General features: G+C 53.8%; 2 protein-coding genes and 1 pseudogene across 3 annotated transcripts in view; 1 reads left to right on the forward strand and 2 right to left on the reverse strand.

Annotated features, from left to right (window-relative positions):
* Positions 1 to 10,324, forward strand: part of TAP2 (transporter 2, ATP binding cassette subfamily B member) — a 32,802-nt gene extending 22,478 nt beyond the window's left edge. Inside the window, 12 exon segments of the mRNA XM_090029516.1 lie at positions 106 to 248; positions 382 to 545; positions 788 to 985; positions 2,969 to 3,097; positions 3,171 to 3,209; positions 3,211 to 3,269; positions 3,271 to 3,352; positions 3,436 to 3,609; positions 3,690 to 3,849; positions 4,101 to 4,237; positions 4,322 to 4,557; positions 10,234 to 10,324. Of these exon segments, the coding sequence (XP_089885642.1) occupies positions 106 to 248; positions 382 to 545; positions 788 to 985; positions 2,969 to 3,097; positions 3,171 to 3,209; positions 3,211 to 3,269; positions 3,271 to 3,352; positions 3,436 to 3,609; positions 3,690 to 3,849; positions 4,101 to 4,237; positions 4,322 to 4,557; positions 10,234 to 10,324 (1,612 nt within the window).
* Positions 1 to 20,390, reverse strand: part of LOC149852907 (BOLA class I histocompatibility antigen, alpha chain BL3-7-like) — a 622,447-nt gene that overhangs the window by 447,917 nt on the left and 154,140 nt on the right. The window lies entirely within an intron of this gene.
* LOC149852929 (class I histocompatibility antigen, F10 alpha chain-like) lies at positions 10,991 to 13,001 on the reverse strand (annotated as a pseudogene). Its single transcript, XR_016439292.1, has 4 exons — positions 12,798 to 13,001; positions 12,060 to 12,342; positions 11,799 to 11,879; positions 10,991 to 11,413 (listed from the first exon to the last, which is right to left on the reverse strand). The product of XR_016439292.1 is annotated as a class I histocompatibility antigen, F10 alpha chain-like (transcript).

Genomic DNA, 20,390 nt, shown 5'->3' on the forward strand with positions numbered 1-20,390 from the left:
GGGAAGAGCACTGCTGCCATGTTACAGGACTGCGAGCCCCCGTGGGAAGCCAGCCGGCTACCGATCTTCCCCTCCACATCTGTTTTTCCTTGCCCCCACCCCCAGCTCCGTGGCTGCCGGCTGCCGTGGGGGCCTCTTCACGTTCTCCCGGCTGCTCTTCTCCTCCCGGGTGCACCAGGACCTGGCCTTCTTCCAGCAGGTCAAGACAGGTGTGTCCCAGCCCCTCCCCACTGACACCCGCTCCCTGAATCCCAGCATCCCTCCCACCCCCACACTTCACCCTGTGCAGCCCCCACTTACAGTGTGGGGACAGCCAAGCCTCACTGTGCGCTCCCCCGCCTCCACATTATAAGGGACCTGACATTGCACCTCTCCAAGGACACGGCTCGGTGCCGGCCAACGCCAACATCTTCCTGCGCAGCCTGGTGAAAGTGCTGGGCCTCTACAGCTTCATGCTGGGGCTGTCGTGGTGCCTGACACTGTGCACACTGCTCGAGATGCCCCTCACCGTGGCTACTCAGAAGACCTATGACGCCCGTTACCGGGTATGGGGGTTGGGCAGAGTGGGCTGAGGGGATGGGTGCTGGGCAAGGGAATGGCCCTGGGGACACAGTCCCCCAAAATCCAGCCTCCCAGAAACCACTGGTGGAGTGTAAGGATGGTGTCATCACATCCCTGTGTCCCAGACACCCATCCCAATGGGCTGGGTAGGACAGTCCCGTTTGCGTGGGAAAGCCCTGCATCGCAGGCTGCCCTGGTCAGCCTCTCACACCCCCCCAGGCCCGAGGCCATGCTACAGGCTATCCAGGACTCTGTGGCCTGCTCTGGGGATGTGGCACTCGAGGCTGTGGCCTCCGTGGAGACTGTGCCCAGCTTTAGCTCTGCGGAGGAGGAGGCACGGCGCTATGCTGTGGCCCTTGCCCACACCTGCTGTTTCAAGGAAAGCTGGGACCTGGAGCGGGCCCTCTACCTGCTCTTCTGACGGGTGAGCTGCCCGTGGCTCCAGTGTCCAGGGGAAGGGGATGGGGGGTGTCAGGACGAGGGGGTGCAGGATGGGACAAAGGAACAGAGAAGAGCTGGGATCTAGGCACCCAGTGGATGGGTTATGTTGCAGTGCAGGGGACAGCAGGGGAGGGGCACCTAGGAGTCTGGGAATGGCGTGGGGGGGATGTGCATGCATGCATGCATGCATGCACACACACACACATCTGTGCATGTGCATATCCATGTGTTTGTGTATGTGTGTCTACACAAGCAAGGTCCTGCTCTGTCATTGTGTTGGACCTTTGATTTGTGTGCCTGTGTCTATGTCTATGTGAGTGAGCTCTTGCTCTGTGTGTGTGTGAAATCTGCACTGTGTGTTGGATTCATGCATTGGTTGTATGTGTTGGATGCCTTTGGTGTGTGTGTGAGGGAGACACCTGCATTTCGTGTGTGGGTGTGTTTGTGTGTATGTGTTGAATGCGCGCGCGTGTGTGTTGGATACATGCTTTGGTTGTGTGTGCGTGTTAGGATGTTCTGTGTGTGTGTGTATGTTGAGCCCCTGCCTTTGGTGTGTTGTGGGGGGAGGGTGTGGCTCGTTACCTATGCACAGAGGGCACTAGAGCACTTTTGAATCATTGCCTGTGACTCAAGGGGCAAGCTGAGTGCCGCAGTCCCAGGCAGTGGGTGAGCAGGGACCCAGGCATCTGGCCCTTGGAGGTCACAGGCTGAAAGACAGGAGCCCCAGGGGTAGGAAGGCTGGCTGCACTCTAGCACACACAAACTGGGCGGGGGAAGAGGGGGGCACAGGAACCCAGGCATCTGGGAAAGCCACTCAGGTGACTGGGAAAGGCTGTGGTGCAAGCTAATGACTGAGCTGGGGCCAGGGTAAAGGATACCTCCTAGTTTCATAGTTTCAAGGCAGGTTGGGTCGTAAGGAATCTGAGCAGATCATCAAGTCCGACCCCTGCCATGGGCAGGAAAGGATGCTGGGGTCAAATGACCGCAGCGAGATGTTCATTCGGCCTCCTCTTGAAGACCCCCGGGGTAGGAGCCAGCACCACTTCCCGTAGAAGTTGGTTCCCAATCCTAGCCGTCCTGACAGTGAAGTCGTGCCTCCTGATGTCTGGTCTGAATCACCCATCTGTCAACTTATGGCTGTTATTGCTTGTTACTCCCGGTAGTGCTTGGAGGAACAGGGACTCTCCCATAATCTGCTGGTCCCCCTTGGCCAGTTTATAGATGGCCACCAGATCCCCTCTCAGCCTTCTCTTGTGGAGGCTGAACAGGTTCACGTCCCATTGCCTCTCCTCGTAGAGCCTGCCCTGCTGCCCCCTGACCATGCGAGTGGCCTCCTCTGGACCCTCTCCATGCTGTCCACATCCCTCCTGAAGTGCGGCGCCCAGAACTGGATGCAGTACTCCAGCTGCGGCCTGACCAGTGCCACATAGAGGGGGAGGATCACCCCCCCGGACCTGCTCGAGATGCATCTGTGGATGCACGACGAGGTGCGATTGGCCTTCCTGACTGTGTCCCCACACTGCCGGCCCGTGTTCATCCTGGAGTCAATGATGACTCCAAGATCCTTTTCCTCCTCTGCACTGACGAGAAGGGAGTCCCCCAGCCTGTAGGTATGGTGCTGGTTCTTCTCCCCAGGTGCAGCACCTTGCACTTGTCGGTGTTGAATCCCATCCTATTCTCATCTGCCCACCCCTGTAACCTATCTAGGTCCGATTGTAACCTATTCCTCCCCTTCTAACATGCCCACTTCCCCCCACATCTTAGTGTCATCAGCAAATTTGAGCAGGGTGCTTTTTACCCCCTTGTCCAAGTCGCTGATGAAGATGTTGAACAGTGCGGGTCCAAGGACTAAGCCCTGGGGGACCCCACTGCCCAGGGCTCGGTCCTCGGGCAGTCACATGGGGGATTGGATGCTGTGAATGACTGGCATGGAGACATGACAGCCACTCCATGCTCCACTCCCCAGCTGCTGCAGGTGGCCACTCAGGTGCTGATGCTGTACTGAGGCCACCAGCAGATCCAGGCCGGGCTCATGACCAAGGGCGCTCTGGTCTCCTTCCTGCTCTACCAGGGTGAGGTGGGGCAATATGTACAGGTGAGTGGGGCAGGGAGTTATCCACCCCTCCTGCATGTTGCCTGCACACCTCTGACTCTCTTTGGTCCCTCAGACCCTGGTGTACATTTCCGGGGACCTGCTGAGCAACATGGGGGGCAGCAGAGAAAGTGTTTAAGTACCTGGACTGAGCACTGGCTGTGAGCACTGACGGGACCTGCCACACTGCAGGGCCATGTCACCTTCCAGGATGTCTCCTTCACCTACCCCTCATGCCCTGATTTCTCTGTCCTCCAGGTACCCCCTCCATGCAGCCCTGGGAGTCCCTGGGTACCTGCTCTGCCCATGACAGTGCTATGACCTGGTGGATGGCATTGCAGGGAATGTCATTCGAGCTGCAGCCCGGGGCAGTGACAGCGCTGGTGGGGCTGAACGGCACCAGGAAGAGTACATGCGTGGTGCTGCTGGAGCGGTTCTTTGAGCCCCAGGCCAGGGAGGTCCTGCTGGACGGGGAGTCCCTGCATGCCTATGAGCATCACTACCTGCACCGACAGGTGAGGCCTGCAGGTTGTACCCAGCATGTGGTGTAGTGAGCCGGGGTTAGATCTCAGCTCTCATGATCTCTCGTGGGCAGGTGGCACTGGTGGGGCAGGAGCCCGTGCTCTTCTCTGGCTCCGTGCGAGAGAACATCACCTATGGGCTGGATGGGTGCAGCAAGGAGCAGGTGATGGCCGCGGCCAGAGCTGCCTATGCTGCTGAGTTTATCACCACGCTGGATCTGGGCTTGGAGACCGGTGAGTCCTGATGCCCAGCTGCAAGCTGACAGAGTCCCCCTCCTCTCCCCAAGCTGCGGAGAGAACGCAGGCATCCGGGCTCCTTTCTGCAACCCAGCAGACCCCGCGCCCTCCCAGAGCTGCGGAGAGAACCCATGTGTCCTGGCTCCCGGCCTCCCCCTCTACCCTAACCCCCATCCTCCCCCCACTCTGCGCCCCGTACTGGGAGAGAGCCCAGGTGTCCCAGTCACTATTCTCTCTCCCACCCGCAGGCGTGGGGGAGAAGAGCGGGCGGCTGTCAGCGGGGCAGAAGCAGCACTTTGCTATTGCTCAGGCCCTGATCCAGCAGCTGAAGGTGCTGATTCTGGATGAAGCCACCCGTGCACTGGACATAGAGAGTGAGGCCACGGTGAGTGACACGCAAGGAGTTGCACTCAGGCCTGCGGGGCGGGGGCATCCCAGGCTGCGTCCTGACAGTCTCTGCTCTCCCCAGGTCCGTGCAGCAGTGCTGAGCAGCGGGGCTCGCACGGTGCTGGGGATCGCCCACCGCATGGCGACAGTGGAGGTGGCCGACCACATTGTGGTGCTGGAGAGAGATGCTGTGGCCGAGCAGGGGATGCATGCACGGCTCATGGCACGCCGGGGGCCATATTGTGGCCTGGTGCAGGGGCAGCTCGCTGAGCAACCTGCCACCCAGGGAAGCAGTCTCCCTGTGTCCCAGGAGAGCCTGTATCCTAGCAGGAGTGGGCATCTGTCTCTGGGGAGGGGAAAGGTGCTGGCAGGGTTGGGTAGAGCCAGGACATGGGGTGGGCTGGGCTGTACCCTGGTTACTACGTATGTGTCACAGGCTGGTCACGTTGCTGTGAGTCTTTACAGTTTCCTGCATGGTGGGGGCTCTCTGGGGCGGGGATATACCTTGGAGCCAGGCTGGGCTGTGCCAGGTGTTTTGTGAAATAAATGAAGAGCTAAAATAGCGCGTAAGTCTGTCATTGTCTGGTGTCTCTCCGGTCCCGACTCCGGGGCTGGGGACTGCTCAGAGGCTGGAGGGGCGGCTGCCAGGGCTGCAGCAGCACGAGGGGTCCTGCCCTCCCACAGACCCCGCTGCCAGCAGACAGGTGCCTTCCTGGCACTTTGTGACCTTGGGGGATGCTTCCAGTCTGGGCACAGGACGTGGCTGGGCCACAGCCAGCAGGACGCTCAGAACAGGCCTCGCCAGGGCTGGCTGCAGTGGGACAGGTGTTTTTAGGTACCTAGGCACTGTGGTGGGCCAGTAGGGGGTGCTCCTGTATTGAGCCGCCCACCTCCCTGCGCCCGACCCCCTGCCAGGCTCGGAATGCCTCCCTAGGGGTGCCTGAAGCACGGCCGACCCCTCTCCCGGAGCACACTCGCTAGTCTGGGGGTAACGTGCCGCCACCACCCCGAGAAGGGACTGTCTCGGCCCTGTGTCCTCAGGGAAACACAGGCCTAATAGTCCGACGGGTACTCGACCCCGTACAGGCACTTGGGGCACTTCCCCAAGTCAGGGGGCAAAAAGTAAAGTCTCCCTTAGTCCGCAGACCTAAGGGGTCTCTTAGGCGTAATTTTAGATCCACCCCTCAATAAGTCTCCCACACCAGTCAAAAAGGAGAACTTTATTGATTACAAGGGGTAGAGTAAACCAGGCTACAGGATTGAGCAATATCTTAGGAATCCTAAAGAGCAAACAGAGTGGCTGAGGTAGCCTTTTGATCACCCATCTGTGTTACTGCCAGCTAGAGATATCTAATCCCACTGAGTAGCCTACTCACAAGCATCTTCCAGAGCTCTCCCGTTTCCCCTCTGGAGTCTGGGGGTGAGAGAGAGAGAGAGCTAGGTCCCGATGGCAAGGCTCCTCTGTCTCCCCTGCTTGGCTGCTGCTTCACCTCATGGCCGAAGAGAGCGAGCCTCCTCCCCCCTCCAACCTATATAGCCCCCGTGACCTCATTCACCTGGGCCAGTGGAGGTCAGCCCCAGCTGGCTGTCAGCCAACCAATTTGAAATGCATCACCTGTTACCGGGCAGATTCCAGCTCCCCAGGTAGATGCCCCCCACCCAGGTAACTGATGCCAGTCACGTGGGCAGAGGGAGCAGGTCCCCCGTCCCCCAGGACTGCAGCCAGCTCAAGTTACCTAAATAGACAGGCCGAGGGTGCAGTCCCCTGTGTGCTGGGCCCATCCTAACCAAATGGTTGCAGCTCAGAGATTTTAGTCACAGTGTCACAGGGCAGAGGTTTTGGGGAGAAACAAGGTGGCTTTCTGCCACAGGCACTAGGTTAGAAAAACTGCTCTTGTATGTGACTTTTATATGTCCTGTGGACACAGCCCTGTCCCAGAGTCACTCCGCGAGGCTGCAGGGAGCAAGTGCTATGTGCAGGGCAAAGCAGAGCAGCAGAAAGCTACAGGACACAAACAGCATTGCAAAAATACACGATGAGTCTTAATGAACAACGAGCTCAGGACAGGGATGTGCTAGAACAGGGGTGAGCAACCTCCAGGCCACGGAGCTTGCCAGGGTCCAGAGGTTTGCAGCAGGGGAGCAGTGTCACAAGCCTGGCATATAGATGCACAGCTCCCCCATACCCATCCCCAGCAAGTGGGGGGCAGGTAGGAGTCGTGCAGCAGATGGGCCCCACACCACTCAGGAAGGCTCCTGGCCTCACATAGACCCCGCTGTCAGTACAGGCTCCTTCCTGGTACTCCATGACTGTTACCAATAGGATTTCTTTTTGCCAGAGCCCCAAGGATTGACACAGCAACCTGGCCAATTTGTAACCAAATGAACGTTAATAGTAACCCCTAGTCAATATTACAAACTCCCTCCCTGTAATAAGACCTGACAAGTGGCTCCTTTAGACATTTCAGTGGTGACCTTCAGAGGTACTGGGCCCCAGGTCCTCTGCTGGGTGTGCGGGATGTTTGTTTCCGGCTTCCCGACTGTTCGAGTAGGGATGCAGCAGCTGTGGGGTTTGGGGGATTTTTTTATGAGGGGAGGGTCAGCAGAATTTCGTGTGTCACATCAAATTAGCTAAATCAGTTCTGAATCCTTTCAATTGAGCAATACTCAATTGTTAAAACACCATATGTAGCACTACAACCAGCAAGCATCCTTTCAAATATTCCCAAATGCATTGGTAGGCATCCTACGTGCTGGCCCAAGCCAGGAGGGGCTGGGATTTGCATGTCCCTGAGTATCACTTGCCCTTAAGCAAAGGCCACAGGAGCTAGCTACGGAGCAGTCCTCCATTTCCAGAAAGCAGGCATGTAGCAGAGATCCTCCCACTGGAAGCTGGCTAGTGGGAAGCTAATTATAAGATGTGCATAGGGCGTCCTGTCCACAGTGCATAGGACAGGGGCGCACCCTCTAGTACACAATGCCATTCAAGTCTACACTTGATCTGAGGGTTGATCATGATGCCTTCCCTGCCAGGTAAGCAGCTGTGTCTGTCCCCCCAGAATGACTGCATGCAAACACATGCTGCCAGCAGACAGCACCTTCCTGGCACTCCAGGACCTTGGGGGAAGTTCCCACTCTGGGCACTGGATGCAGCTGGGCCATAGCCAGGAGGAGGCTCAGAAAAGGTCTCACCAGCATCAGATGTTGTGGGACGAAAGCTGCCTAGAGACAGCAGGGTGGCTCTAGCACCTCAACACCTCCTAATTCCCAAGCCCTGCTGTGTGGCCCACCCCAGCCCCAGAGAAGCCTCCACCCCTGTCGAGAGAGAAATTCTACAAGCAGCACAGGTATTAACCCGAGCCGCCTGTACACGTTCTTGAAACAAGCTCTTACAGTCTCAAGCTTCCCTCACCCTGCCCCGCCACACTCCAGAAAGGAAAGAAGAGGGGAAAAAAGAGGTTTCCATTGTCAGAGGCAGTGTCTAGTGCAAAGCATCAGAGACTTGCTTACAAGAGCTCCAGTTTCGAGAACTTCTGCAACTGGCAGTAAGTCAGAACTAGTTTGTCATTGCAGATTACTGGACAGCAGACCAACACCTCTGTCTCTGCTCAGACCATCTTCCCAATAGTGTTTAACCTGTTGATGCTGTGAATGACTCATCTCCTGTACAGAAGAGAAATAATGATATGGGGCAGAGGTATGTGCAGCCCTTCCCATGGGGTAGGATGGGGGACCTCTGTATTGGGATATGGGGGTACACACCCCTGTTGGACAAGAAGTTGAAATGCTGTAGGGCACGCAGAGCATGCCTGGCATAGGGAAAGACTATGGGACTTAAGAAGAGGGAAATGAGGACTTCACAGTGATCTGGTTATGAGAGGAACAGGGCCTCTGGCATGAGGTTGCTGCAGATGGTATCTGCAGTAGATTGGACAGGAGAGACCACCCAAGGCATGTGTGCAGGAAATGGAGGACTCCTGGTGCATACAGTGAGCTCAGCTTATGGGTATACCAAGTGGGCAACCCCTCCATCAAGCATCTGTTAGACAGACTATAGTCTGCTGTCACCGGCCAGCTGGGCACTGTGAGTATATCAATTTAGCCACTTGGCTGTTTCATTCGGGATCGAGGAGACAGAGTTGGGAGTAAAGCAATGGCAAATTTATTATAGCTTACACACAACAGTTAATAGAAAGATAAATGCAATAAGCAGATAATGCAGTATTAAAGATCTAATAGTAAATCATAATAACAGATAATAACAACAGATAAATGGATCAATCTGTCGCAGGCCAGTTAGGCACTGCGAGGGTATCAGCCCCTGGGCTGTTTAAAACAACAGATAGACAGACATGGGTAGGCAATTTATCGATAGTCCCTCAGTGCCAGGTGCGCACCAGGTGATTCCAGCAAAATCAGGTGTCCCCGACCGCCGCTGTCAGAGGGGTTACTGGGGAAGGTCCCTTGATCAGGATCCAATCTTCACTCACACCAGGAGTCCGGAGTCCGGACTTGGAACAGCAATTACCATCCTGTTCCCTCCTTCCTGTTGGTCACCTGACGCACACGCTTTTTATACCCAGTTTTATGCTAATCTGTTGGCTTTAGAGCCATTCATAATTTGTTCTATAGCTGTTACCCTATGGGATTGAAAGGTGTTAAAATGATTATAAAAGATTACTACCCAAACTTGGTTTTATCCAATAAGCAAATTACAACGCAGCATCCTCAGGTTTGAAATTAACATTACTCTGCTTAAATCCAACCCCTTTAGATCTCTCTATGTTTTTTTGAGATGTGCTTTCCTGGAATGTGCTGGATAGGCCAGGTGGTTGAATCCAGTTTTTATCATCATCAAGGCTAAATTATGAGCAAGAAAAAACCCCTCAGGGACCTATTCCAGTACCTCAGGGGGAGGCGAGGGTGAAGCCGGTCCCCAGAGCCCAATACGGCTGCAGATGGGTCCCACACTACTCAGCCAGCCAAAAAGTTAAGCACTGATGCTCTAGGGCATGACCCATGCACTGCCTGCTTCAGTGCTGCCCATCTCCCTGGTTTGAATAATTTCTGAAGGCATCTCAGTGCACCTCTGTTTTTTTTATAAAAGCAAACTGAGGTCCACACACTTGCAAGCAGCAATCCCCAAATCCAACCCCCTCCTCCAGCCAGGCCACAGCCAAGCAGTTTTAATTTTACATGCCAGCTATTTGTTGCCCCAGAACAAGAGGCTTTGGCTTGGCAAAATCCAGGGAATAAAATCAAGGCATTTGGAAAGGTTGAATCAGTGCATCATGTTGCTCTGTGCAGTTCGGTCTCCTCTTTCATGGCTCCCTCAGGAGGCAGCACAGGCTCCACCGGGCTCCACTAAGCTGCAGAAGGAAGACGGGGAGATGCAGCAGCCGGAGGGATTGCAGCACCCAGCAGGCACTGACCAGGCACTCGGCTCCACTCGGGGGAGGAAATGCGCCCCCCCCCCGACAGGTCTCCTGCACTGTGCTAGCTCTGCTCCTGCATTGCCTGTGTTGCTGCCTGGGATGGCGATGAACACCCCCACTCTGCTCCTCTCCCCCCAGGAGCACAGGGGCTGGGGCAGACTCAGCCATGCAGCTCTCCCGGCACTCAGCCTCAGCGGCTGCCTGGCCTGGAAGGTCTGGGGTTCCCAGGGCTGCTCAGAGACGGGCAGCATCTTCTAGGGGGGATCCCTGAGGCCAGAACCCCCTGCACTTACCTTAGACACAGGTGTTGGAGTGGTGGGAAGGAAGGATAGGGATTAGCCAGATGTCTCCAGCCCCTGAGGTCCCCCAGCCCTTCCCTCCACCTTGTACCCTACACATCAGACAGGCAGGTGGTGCCAGCCGCTGCCAGTGCAGCCAGGAGGCCCTTCGCACTCACCCTGCCCTGCAGTGATGGTGACCAAGTGCCAGCTGGCAGGGGCTGGCCAGTTCATGGGGCTGGTAGTTGCACCTCTGAGCTGAACCTCTCCCCCTTCCCCAGGGCTCACACAGAGGAGGGTGGGATTACCAGTAGGTGCATGGCCCTGCACAGCCAGAGTTGCCAGCTGCATGGGATGGAGGGCGAGACCTGACCCCAGTCCAGGAAACAGCACTGCCCCAGCCCACAGCAGATGGGCAGGGGGCGAGGTAGGCCCCACCAGGCCAGGGATTCACATGCTAAAAGCAGCTTCCAAGAACAAGGAAAACCACCCACCCCCAGAAGGCAGGGTGCTTCTGGCCAGGCCAGCGCTGGCACCTGGGCATGGAGGGGGGCACAGACAGAGCCAGCAGGGTGATGATCTCTCTCCAGCCTGGCCCCTCTGGCTCCCCCCCAGACAGACCCAGGGCAGGACCATCTTGCCCCCAGGGTGATCTCCCTGGGACAGATCCACAGGCTGGCTCTCCATCCCCCCACCTGCCAGGCCCCGGCAGCCCCTCCCCCGGATTGGGTCCCTCAAACGACACTCACTGGAGCAGGGGTGGGCAATTATTTTGGGCAGAGGGCCACTTACTGCATTTCAGAAAGCCATTGAGGGCTGCATGACAGGCAGCCCAGGGCAGATTAATATTCATTTTCTAAATTTTTTAGGGGCCCCATGGGCCAGATTTCCCCAGCCCCCACTCTCTGCATGCCCCATGTGAGCCCTGCCAGGAGGAACACCCAGATACCACAGTGATAGGTGCCCTTGCCACCCCCAGAGAAGAGCAAGGCCCAGGGCTCTGCCTTGCCGTCCTGGCACCGGCACCCAGCAGCCGTGGGGAGGTGGCACAGGGCTGGACCTAGGGTCGCCTACCCTCCAAGATTGCTCTGGAGTCTCCAGGAATTAGATATAAATCTCCAGGAGACTGTGGAAAGTCACCCGGGAGATAAATGACAGGGCATTCATTAAAATAAATATTAAATAGTCCAATCTATACAATAGTCTAGTGGGTTTTTTAAATGTAATAGTAATATACATTTGCCTTTCTGAGTACAGTACAGGAGGTCAGTCATTAACGTCCTTACAGCATGTGATTAAACCTCCTGGAATAGACTCAAACAGAGCGGGCAGCCCCGGCTGAACCGGGCTCGCTGCCCACGGGGTCGCTCTATGCAGAGCCGCACAGCACCTGCGACAGGGAAGAGAAGAAGGGGGCTTCGCACTCGCCAGGTGCTGCTCTGTATCCGACTCCCCGTGTGCCTGCGGAGAGGAGGCAGAGCTCAGCGAGTGCGGCTGCTTCCACAGCCGGGGCGGCTCTGACCTGGGGCCACAGCCCAGAACGGAGCTGCCTGCGCAGACCAGAGCTGTGGGCTCAGACCGGGACTCAGGGCCAGGATACCCCCATCGGGGGAGGGATGGGGCACAGCTCACATGAAGCCCAGGAGCAGCCCTCAGAGCCCCTCAGCAAGGCAACCGCACAGCACTGGGGCTGGGGGCTGGCTGCTGCCCCTGGGGCACGTGGACCTGGGAGCCCAGGGCATCCGGAGACCCACCGTCCCCCGCCAGGTCCCAGGCACCCAGTGATGAGCCCTCCCCGCTCCCCCCACCCCACGGTCTGGCTCTAAGGGCTTCGCCCGGCACTTACTGATGAAGTAAAGAGCTGCACCCATCACGGTGATGCCCATCGGGAAGACCGCGATAATGATGCCTGCGATCAGGTTAGACTCTGGAAGAGGGAAAGGGACTGTGGGCAAGGTGACCCCCAGACCTGCCCCCACTGCTGCAGGGGCCATGCGCCCCAAGTCTCCTCTGACCCCCACAGCCCTTCCTCCCTTAGCGGGGTCAGTCAGTGGCTCTCCCTGTTGGCGCTTGGGGTCTCCTCCCTCCCCATGTCGGGGGCACTCACTCTTGTCCCAGGCCACTCTCAGGGCTGCACCCAGGCTCACGTCCGCCACGCTGCAGGTGTAAGCGTGGTTAGGGCGGGGGTTGATCTGATGGTGGCCCAGGTCTGGTAGGTCCCATTTCTGTGAGGAACGACCCCTGAGCGGCTTGTCTCCTGGGGCTGCGGCTCCCCGTTCTTCAGCCAGACGACAGAGATGTCTCTGGGGTAGCAGCCGTGGACCCGGCAGGACAGGGTGGTGAGTCTGTCCTGGGACGACGGTCTGTCGCTCACCTGCGCCACGGGGGCTCTGGAAGTGAGGAGACACCCGTTGGAGTGACTGCCCCTACTAGACCCGTGACCCCAGATCCCTGCCAGGCGGCCTGGCTGGGCCCCTGCGCTGGGCCATACCAAGCTGCCTCCACTGGTTATTTCAGACAGGAGCAGCAGTGTCGGGGCAGGAGCACAGGGGACAGGAGACACAGCAGCACTGCGCTCGGGGCTGCGGGAACGGGGTCCAATGCAGCAGATCTCTGGGTCTCAGACACGTGGTGGCGGTGCACACACCCTGTGGCCTGCGTCCAGCTGGGCGGCCTGGCCAGGGCAGGGACAGGGCACGCCGTGTCCCACAGCAGTGCTGAGGTCTCACCCAGTGGCAGGACTGAGACAGCACTCACCACCCGGCACAGGGGCTGGGGTGGGCACTGCCAGGGGAAGTGGGTACCTTTGTCAGTGCTGCCCTGGGCGGGTGACGCCGGGACTCACGGCTCTGCAGTGCTGCCTCCCATGCTGCAGGTACCTCCGCAGCCGCTCGATGCAGGTCTCCTCCTCCAGGGAGATGCTCCTTGGCCGGAGGATGACTTTGTCCTCATTCCACCTGTGCTGGGTGACCCGAGCCTGCGGGGCTGCTGCTACCCAGTGCGTGTTTTCAGGTCATAGCTGATGCAGTCTCCCCTGTTGTAGCCGAACTACCTGTAGCCTCCAGTACTGCGATCTTCGCCAAGCTCAGAGCCGTACATGAACTGGAGAGTGTGAGACCCTGAAACACAGACAGATCCAGGCCCTGAGTCCAGGTCACAGCCCCAGGGAACAGGTGCCACCAAGGGCTGCCAGGCTGCAGAGGCAGAGCCCACGTCATGGTGGTGGTGGTGGGGTAACGCTGGGACAGCGGGGGGCTCCATTCACGGGGAATGAGGACGAAAGGACACAACGGTGGCCCACGCTCACCCTGGGAAGGCGGGAGCCCAGGGCTGGGGAAGAGGGGTGGGAACGGGTGCCTGGAAGGTGTTGGTGTCACTGGTGTAGAAGAAATTGGCTTACTTGACTAGAGAAACAGACAAAGACCAGAAGTACTGACACTGTTTAATTCAAATGTTCTGAGATAAGGAATCCACATTCCTGCATGCCTTGAGTTATCTTAATATCTTGCCCTGTATGCCCTGGGATAGCCCTATGCATAAATCATTGTTTAAGTAAATGACCTAAGTTTCTGTGTAATTTACTATTGTTTTGTTTCTCCAAAGTGTATCCTTTTATCTCTTTCTCTGTCTTTAGTATAAATACGCTTGTAACTTTAGAGAGTCTGACAAATCCTTTGAAGCAGACAAGTGGGTGATTCCCCTTGCTGTGTGGCATTCTCCCTGTGATCACAGTGTAGCCTAAAATAAAGAAAAGCTGGCTCTGCCAGTTCTGATTCAACCACAACGCGAAGTTTGATTTCTTCCACGATTTGGTGCCATGACTCGGATAGAGACGCCCGGAGTGATCTGTTGGGACACAGACATCTCTTCCCTGAAGCCCTGGTGCCAAACCAAGGTAAGAGACCTTTTGAAATCTCTACTGGGGCTTTTCAGTGAGAGGCTGTCTCTGTGTCTTCCTGATTCACTACTTGAGGCTCACTCTATCCGAACTTTTGCTGCCAGAACTATCGGACCCACTGTGTAAGTATTAACTGTAAGTAGAAAGGTTAAGACTCAAGGTTAAGAGTCAAGGTTAAGAGTCAAGGTTAAGAGTTACGACTCTGTGTTGCTGTTGTAAGTGAAAGTATTTCCCTGTGCGAATTGACTTAAGTTCTGTAAGGAACTAGGAGGTCTCTCTGAGGCCAGGAGTAGAAACCTTGTGCAGCCACCCCGAAGACAACAGATTTGTTCTGTGTGCTCTTTGAAAGCGAGGGTGCAAGGTGGAAACTCTTAGAGTGTGAGTGTTTTCCACGATAAGCATTGACCAAGGCTGAGACTAAAGAAATGCTCTTGAACCTCGTGCCTCAACGCAGACATTCCCTTGTGTGAATTGAGAGTATGAATTGAGAAATATGAGCCACTGACCGGGTCTGAGACTAAGGCTGGGTTCAGCCGCCCCAAGGCTGTCCGGAAAGGCAGTTTTGAACGCAAGGGGGCCCAGCTGGAACCTCGTGGCCCCATGGACAGGTTTACCCTTTCCCCACCCTCATAATGAGCCGTGTCTAACCGTGAGTAACTGCATTGTGTGCTGTAATTGCAGTGGAGTCTTGTCTTTGGACATTAGCCACAGCATCTCTGTGCTGCTACCAAATCTCACAACCTGACCGGACACCCTGAATAAGCCCTTCCTGTATGAAAGACCTGCGTGAATTGAGTTTAAAGAGATGGGGAGCAGAGAGTCTAAAGACATACCGGCTCTGCCAAAAGGGACTCCAGCATTGTACATGTACACACACGATGGCCATAAACGTTGTAAGTTTCTAGACAAATGGAATTGGTATACCAGAGATGATTTTAGCCAGCAGTTTCCCCTGGAGGGAACATTTGATTTAAATAAAATTCTTTATCCCCACAGAGACCTTGAGTTAAGAGGTAGTAATATACCACAGACTCAGTGGGACACATTTTTTTGATTAATATAAAGAAGCTTCCAAAAGAAGTCAAAATAAAATAAATAAATAAAATAGGGAAAAAAGAAAAATCTCAAGTTTGGAGTCTTAAAGACTCCCAAGAGAAACTGAAATCTCAGATAAAGGAATTAAACAGAAAGGTGCACCAAAAGGAGACCCCCCATCAATAGTACCATCAGCACCAACACAACTTTATCCACAAATAACTGAGAATGAATCTGCAGAAGATATAACTGATTTTCTTAATGTGCCACCCCCACATCAGTTCCAGGCACAATCTGAACCTGAAGAAGTCCAAAGTAACCAAATAGATTCTTCTAGCAGGATTAGCCCTCCTCACCAGGAAACTATCACTCAACAACCGTCACCTGCCCCCGGGGCATGCCCACGCCCACCGAAGACGTGGTGTCTGTCTCCTGAAATCTCAACTTCCTTCTCTTGTTTAAGGTCTGGTACCCAGTGTGGTCCAGCCCCTTCTTCACAATCTAAAAAGGCTCAGCTTATGCCTTTCCGCCAACTTCCAGGGCAAGGTCCAAATGGGGAAACTACAATCACAGTCCCTGTCCCCTGGACCCCAGGAGATCTCCTAAACCTTGTGAAACAATTTCCCAACATCAGAAAGGAACCCCAAAAATTTAGAGAAGAATTAGACACTGTAATCCAATGTTATGATCCAACATGGGCAGATTTAAACCAATTAATGAGCAGCGTTCTGCCCTCTGAGGTCCGCAACTGCCTCATTGCACAGGCTACTTGGCCTACTCAAGACCCCGGAATAGGAGATCACTTAGCAGATGCCCGAAGATGCCTCCCTGAGGCTGTGCTTAAAATTTGCCCCAGGAAAACTGACTGGGCCAAAATACATAACTGTAAACAAAATAAAGGAGAATCCCCAGCAGACTACATGGACGGCTTGAAACTAGTATTTGAAAGACATTCTGGTATTGAAAATGCAGCTGCAACTGTCCCAGAAGCAGTTGCTTCCGCTTTTGTCCACGGACTTCTTTCTAAAGTCCAGGAACAGTTGTGCACAATTGCTGTAGGGTGGCAGACTGAGCCAGTCACAGAACTAGTCACCATTGCAAATCATTGCACAGCCTCCCAGGAAAAGAAAAAGGAACCCACGGAAACTAAGCTAATGTCATTACAATTACAGACTTTAGGCTGGGGCAGAAGTGGAGGTTTCCATCGAGGACAGTTCAGAGGCAGGGGACGTGGTCGTGGGATGGGACAAGGAGGATTTCAGTCCCAAAATAATGACAGTTGTCTTTATTGTGGCCAACCAGGACACTGGAAGGCTCAATGTCCTCACCGGCCTGGCCAGCCGGGGATGACGTTTAACCCGCCACCACCTCCTCTCACTCAACTCTCTGTCCCGAATCAGGGAGCCTCCTGTTAGGCCAGCCTGAGGAATAGTAACATCATCACAGCCCCGCTTCTCCCACGTAATCAATATGATCCCCTTGTTTCCTGCGTGATAAATGGCATTTCTACAAAATGTTTAGTAGACACCGGTGCAAGCCGCTCTCCGCTCCGAGCTGAAGAATTTCCCACAACTCCCCTCTCCTCTGCTGTTGTAAACGCTGTGGGAATTTCAAATCAAATAGTTCCTCATCCTGTTTCCCAACCACGACATGTTTCTCTTGGTCCTGTTTCTAATCAACATGCCTTTCTCCTTAGTCCTTGTTCTCCTGTTAATTTGTTAGGCAGAGATTTGCTTGTAAACTCGGCTGTACTAGCTATTGTTCTCCTAATGGTGTTTATTTAGATGTCCCTTGTGATAACGAGATAGCAGTACTTGCTGCTTTAGCTAGCTCACCTGCTGAACCTGAGTTCCATGATCTTTCTGTGTTGCAAGAAAGAAATCATAAAAGCTGTCCTTCTCTTTCTCTGGTCCCAGCATGCTAATGAAGTAGGACAAATTCATACTGCCCAGCCTGTAAAAATTAGATTAAACCCAGCTAAGCCTTTACCCAAAGTTGCTCAATACCCTTTACGTCCAGAAGCTGAAGAAGGGATACGCCTTGTTGTAACTGCCCTTTTAAAGCAAGGTATCATTGTCCCAACTAAAAGCCCTTGTAATACATCTATTCTTCCTGTAAAAAACTGGAAAGAATACCTATCGCTTTGTACAAGACCTTCGTGCAGTAAATTCTCCAGTTTTACCTACTTTTCCTGTTGTACCAAATCCAGCTACTATCTTGGCCTGTATTCCCGCTAAAGCTTGTTATTTTACTATTGTTGACTTGTGTTCTGCATTTTTTTCTATTCCAATACACCCTGGTAGCCAGTTTCTCTTTGCATTTACCTATCAACGACTTCAGTATACCTGGACGCGATTGCCCCAGGGTTATACTGAATCCCCTTCTCTTTTTCCCAAATTCTGAAAAAAGATCTAGATGACATAATATTTAAAGAAAATTCTGTGCTTGTGCAATATGTTGATGATTTGCTCTTGCCATCTACCTCCTTAAAGCCTGTAAAAACAAAGAAGGCAGCACATCCCGCACCTTGAGGACCGTTTGTAAATTTACAATTAGATTTTATTCAAATGCAGAAATGTTGTTCTTATGAATATGTTCTTGTTATTGTATGTATGTTTAGAAGCCTCCCCATGTGCAAAAGCTGACACCATCACTGTAAGCAAAAGTTGCTCAGAGACTTTATTCCAAGGTTTGGTATTCCTTTGTCCCTAAACTCTGATAGAGGAACTCATTTTACTAGACAGATAATGAAAGAAGTCTGCCAAGTCCTGCAGATCCAACAGAACTGTCATTGCCCGTACCATGCGCAGGCCTCGGGCCAAGTGGAACGCCAAATGGCATTCTGAAAAATAAGCTGGCCAAAATTTGTGCTGAGACTCACCTAAAATGGCCAGATGCACTTCCCATAGCCCTTATGAGTATGAGATCTAGTGCCGACCGAAAGACTGGGCTTAGCCCACATGACAGTCTAATGGGAAGACCCATGAGGCTCCCCGCCTCCCCACGTGTTGCCTCCCACTTTTGCGATATACATTCACTTGATGATACCATTCTGGACTATTGTAAGGCGCTAATGAAGTGTGTTAAGGCTTTTCATTCACAGGTACAGGCAGCTCTCCCCAAAGAACCAGGTGAGCCGTGCCAGTCTATCCTGCCTGGAGATTGGGTCCATGTAAAAGTCCATCAAAAAAAAAAGTCATCGCTGGAACCTTGCTGGAAAGGCCACCAACACTGCAATAAAGTGTCAAGGACTCCAGACATGGATCCATGCTTCACACAGTAAGAAAACATCAGCCCCATTAGACCTAGACTCTCCTCCATATCAATCTTGTAATCAGCCTCCACAGACTGGTAGTGAGCCTAGCACCTGCCAGCACGAGAGCTCAGGACCAGTAGTGAGCCAAGCGCCTACTGGCGAAGAGGATTTGCCACTACAGAGCGAAGAGGATGTGCCCCAACGACACCACTATGCCCTTCAGGACAGGAAAAAGGCCTCTACCTAGTTCCTGGTTCCCGAGGTGGAGTTGGTTAGTCATGATTTGGATAGTATTCAGTATTTCTTTTTGGGCCATCTTATATGAACTTGAGTCATCAGTTATAAGAAACTCTGTAAACCAAACTACACTTCTGCACCGACAAAGAAGATCACTTCATGAAAATGTGTTCTTGTCTTTAGTTAATCAAATTGGGATAGATTTAAATGTCTCTCGTTGTTGGATATGTAGTCATGTCCCTATCTGTTCTACTGGAGGGATACCCATGATACCGGTACCCTTGAATGCAACTCAGATGTTAGCCCCTTACGATTCAGATTTTCATGGGAACGAAACCTGGCAGAATGTAAGTTGCAACCGGTCTGAATATGTATGATTAGCGTGTGCCACCCCTGGAAAGCTCTGTTGGACCTGTAATGGATCTCGTGTTGCAGTAGGAGTCAGTAAGTGTGAGGTAGAATTTAAAATAAACGGTGCTTAGTTTTCTAATGGCTATAAATCTCTAACTTGTTAAAAAAAAAAAAATTAGGGAATGTAGAAGTAATTGGCTTACTTGACTAGAAAAACAGACCAAGACCAGACGTGCTGATACTGCTTAATTCAAATGTTTTGAGAGAAGGAATCTGCACTCCTGCATGCCTTGAGATAGCCCTATGCATAGATAGTTGTTTAAGTAAACTTTCTAAGTTTCTGTGTAATTTACTATTGTTTTGTTTCTCCAAGGTGTATTTTTTATCTCTTTCTCTGTCTTTAGTATAAATAAGCTTGTAACCTTAGAGAGTCGGAGAAATCCTTTGAAACAGACAGGTGGGTGATTCCCCTTGCTGTGTGGCATTCTCCCTGTGATCACAGTATATCCCTAAATAAAGAAAAGCTGGCTCTGTCACTTCTGATTCAACCACAGTGCGAAGTTTGATTTCTTCCACACTGGGCATAACCGTAGGTAACTCAGAGGGATGGAAGACCACGAGTGTCGATGAAGCCCCTCTGCTCTGGGCCCAGGTGAGCCAGGTCCCCCACCGCCCAAACTTTGTAACCCTTTCTTTGGTGCCTGTAATCTCCTGTCCTTCTGGAAAACAGGCGAGCTAAAACTGTTATCTGTGAAATGCAAGGCTCGGCGAGAGAAGGGAGGAGGGAAAGGGGAAGAAGAGGGGGGCCAGCTGGTGAAAAACCACTGCAGAAAATTGACCAGGGTATAAAAATACACTGTTGCAGGGCTAGGGACACAGGATTTGAGACAATACAGTCTCCCTGCGCCTTTTACTTGAGCTCAAATAAACTCTGTCTACTTCTCCCCCCAGTGTGTTTATTTGGCACGACGCACACCGGGCAACGAACCGAATTGTTGCCTCCCTCGGGCACCTTGTGCCGGCAACAAAGGGAAAGGGCAAGATTGGCAGAGGAAGGGGAAGTCACAAGTGAGACCAGCCAGGATGGAGTCCAGGCTGGAAAGCGGAGCAGTGCTTGTTGGTGCAGGAGCAGGGTGGGGCTGGACAGCCTCCCTGCAGAGCAGCAGGGACAGCAGCAGAAGTGGAGCCCGAGCACTGGGTGCTGCAGCTGCCCCGAGAGCAGGGACTGGACTCTGCAGCCCCAGAGGTGCTCCCCAGGGCTGTGCCCTCTTCACCCAAACCCTGCCCTGCTCCCGGGGAGGTGACAGGCCTGGTCCCTGCACCCCCCAGCTCCTACTGCATGGACGTCTGAGTGTCCACGGTCACTGCCCCACCACAGCCCCCACATGTCCCCCGCAGGATTCTTAACTCCCCTTTTGGCCTCTTTCTACCTCCCTCCCCCACTTTCTCCTCTTGCCCCTTTATGCACACCCTCCAACACCCTCTCCCATCACCTGGTCCCTTCCTGCCCCTTCAAGCCCCTCCCTGCCCTGATCACCCCCCACTCCTCTAGGGACCAGGAGACCCTTCACCGCCCTCCTGCCCCATCTTGGGACCCCGCTGACCCTACAATGAACTCTTCCACCCCCAGCGCCAACCCTAGCCCTCCCATCCCTCCCCCC

The sequence above is a fragment of the Crocodylus siamensis genome, chromosome 15 (genome assembly GCF_052110815.1).
Source record: "Crocodylus siamensis isolate JL-2025a chromosome 15, ASM5211081v1, whole genome shotgun sequence".
In the NCBI taxonomy this organism is placed as follows: Eukaryota; Metazoa; Chordata; order Crocodylia; family Crocodylidae; genus Crocodylus; species Crocodylus siamensis.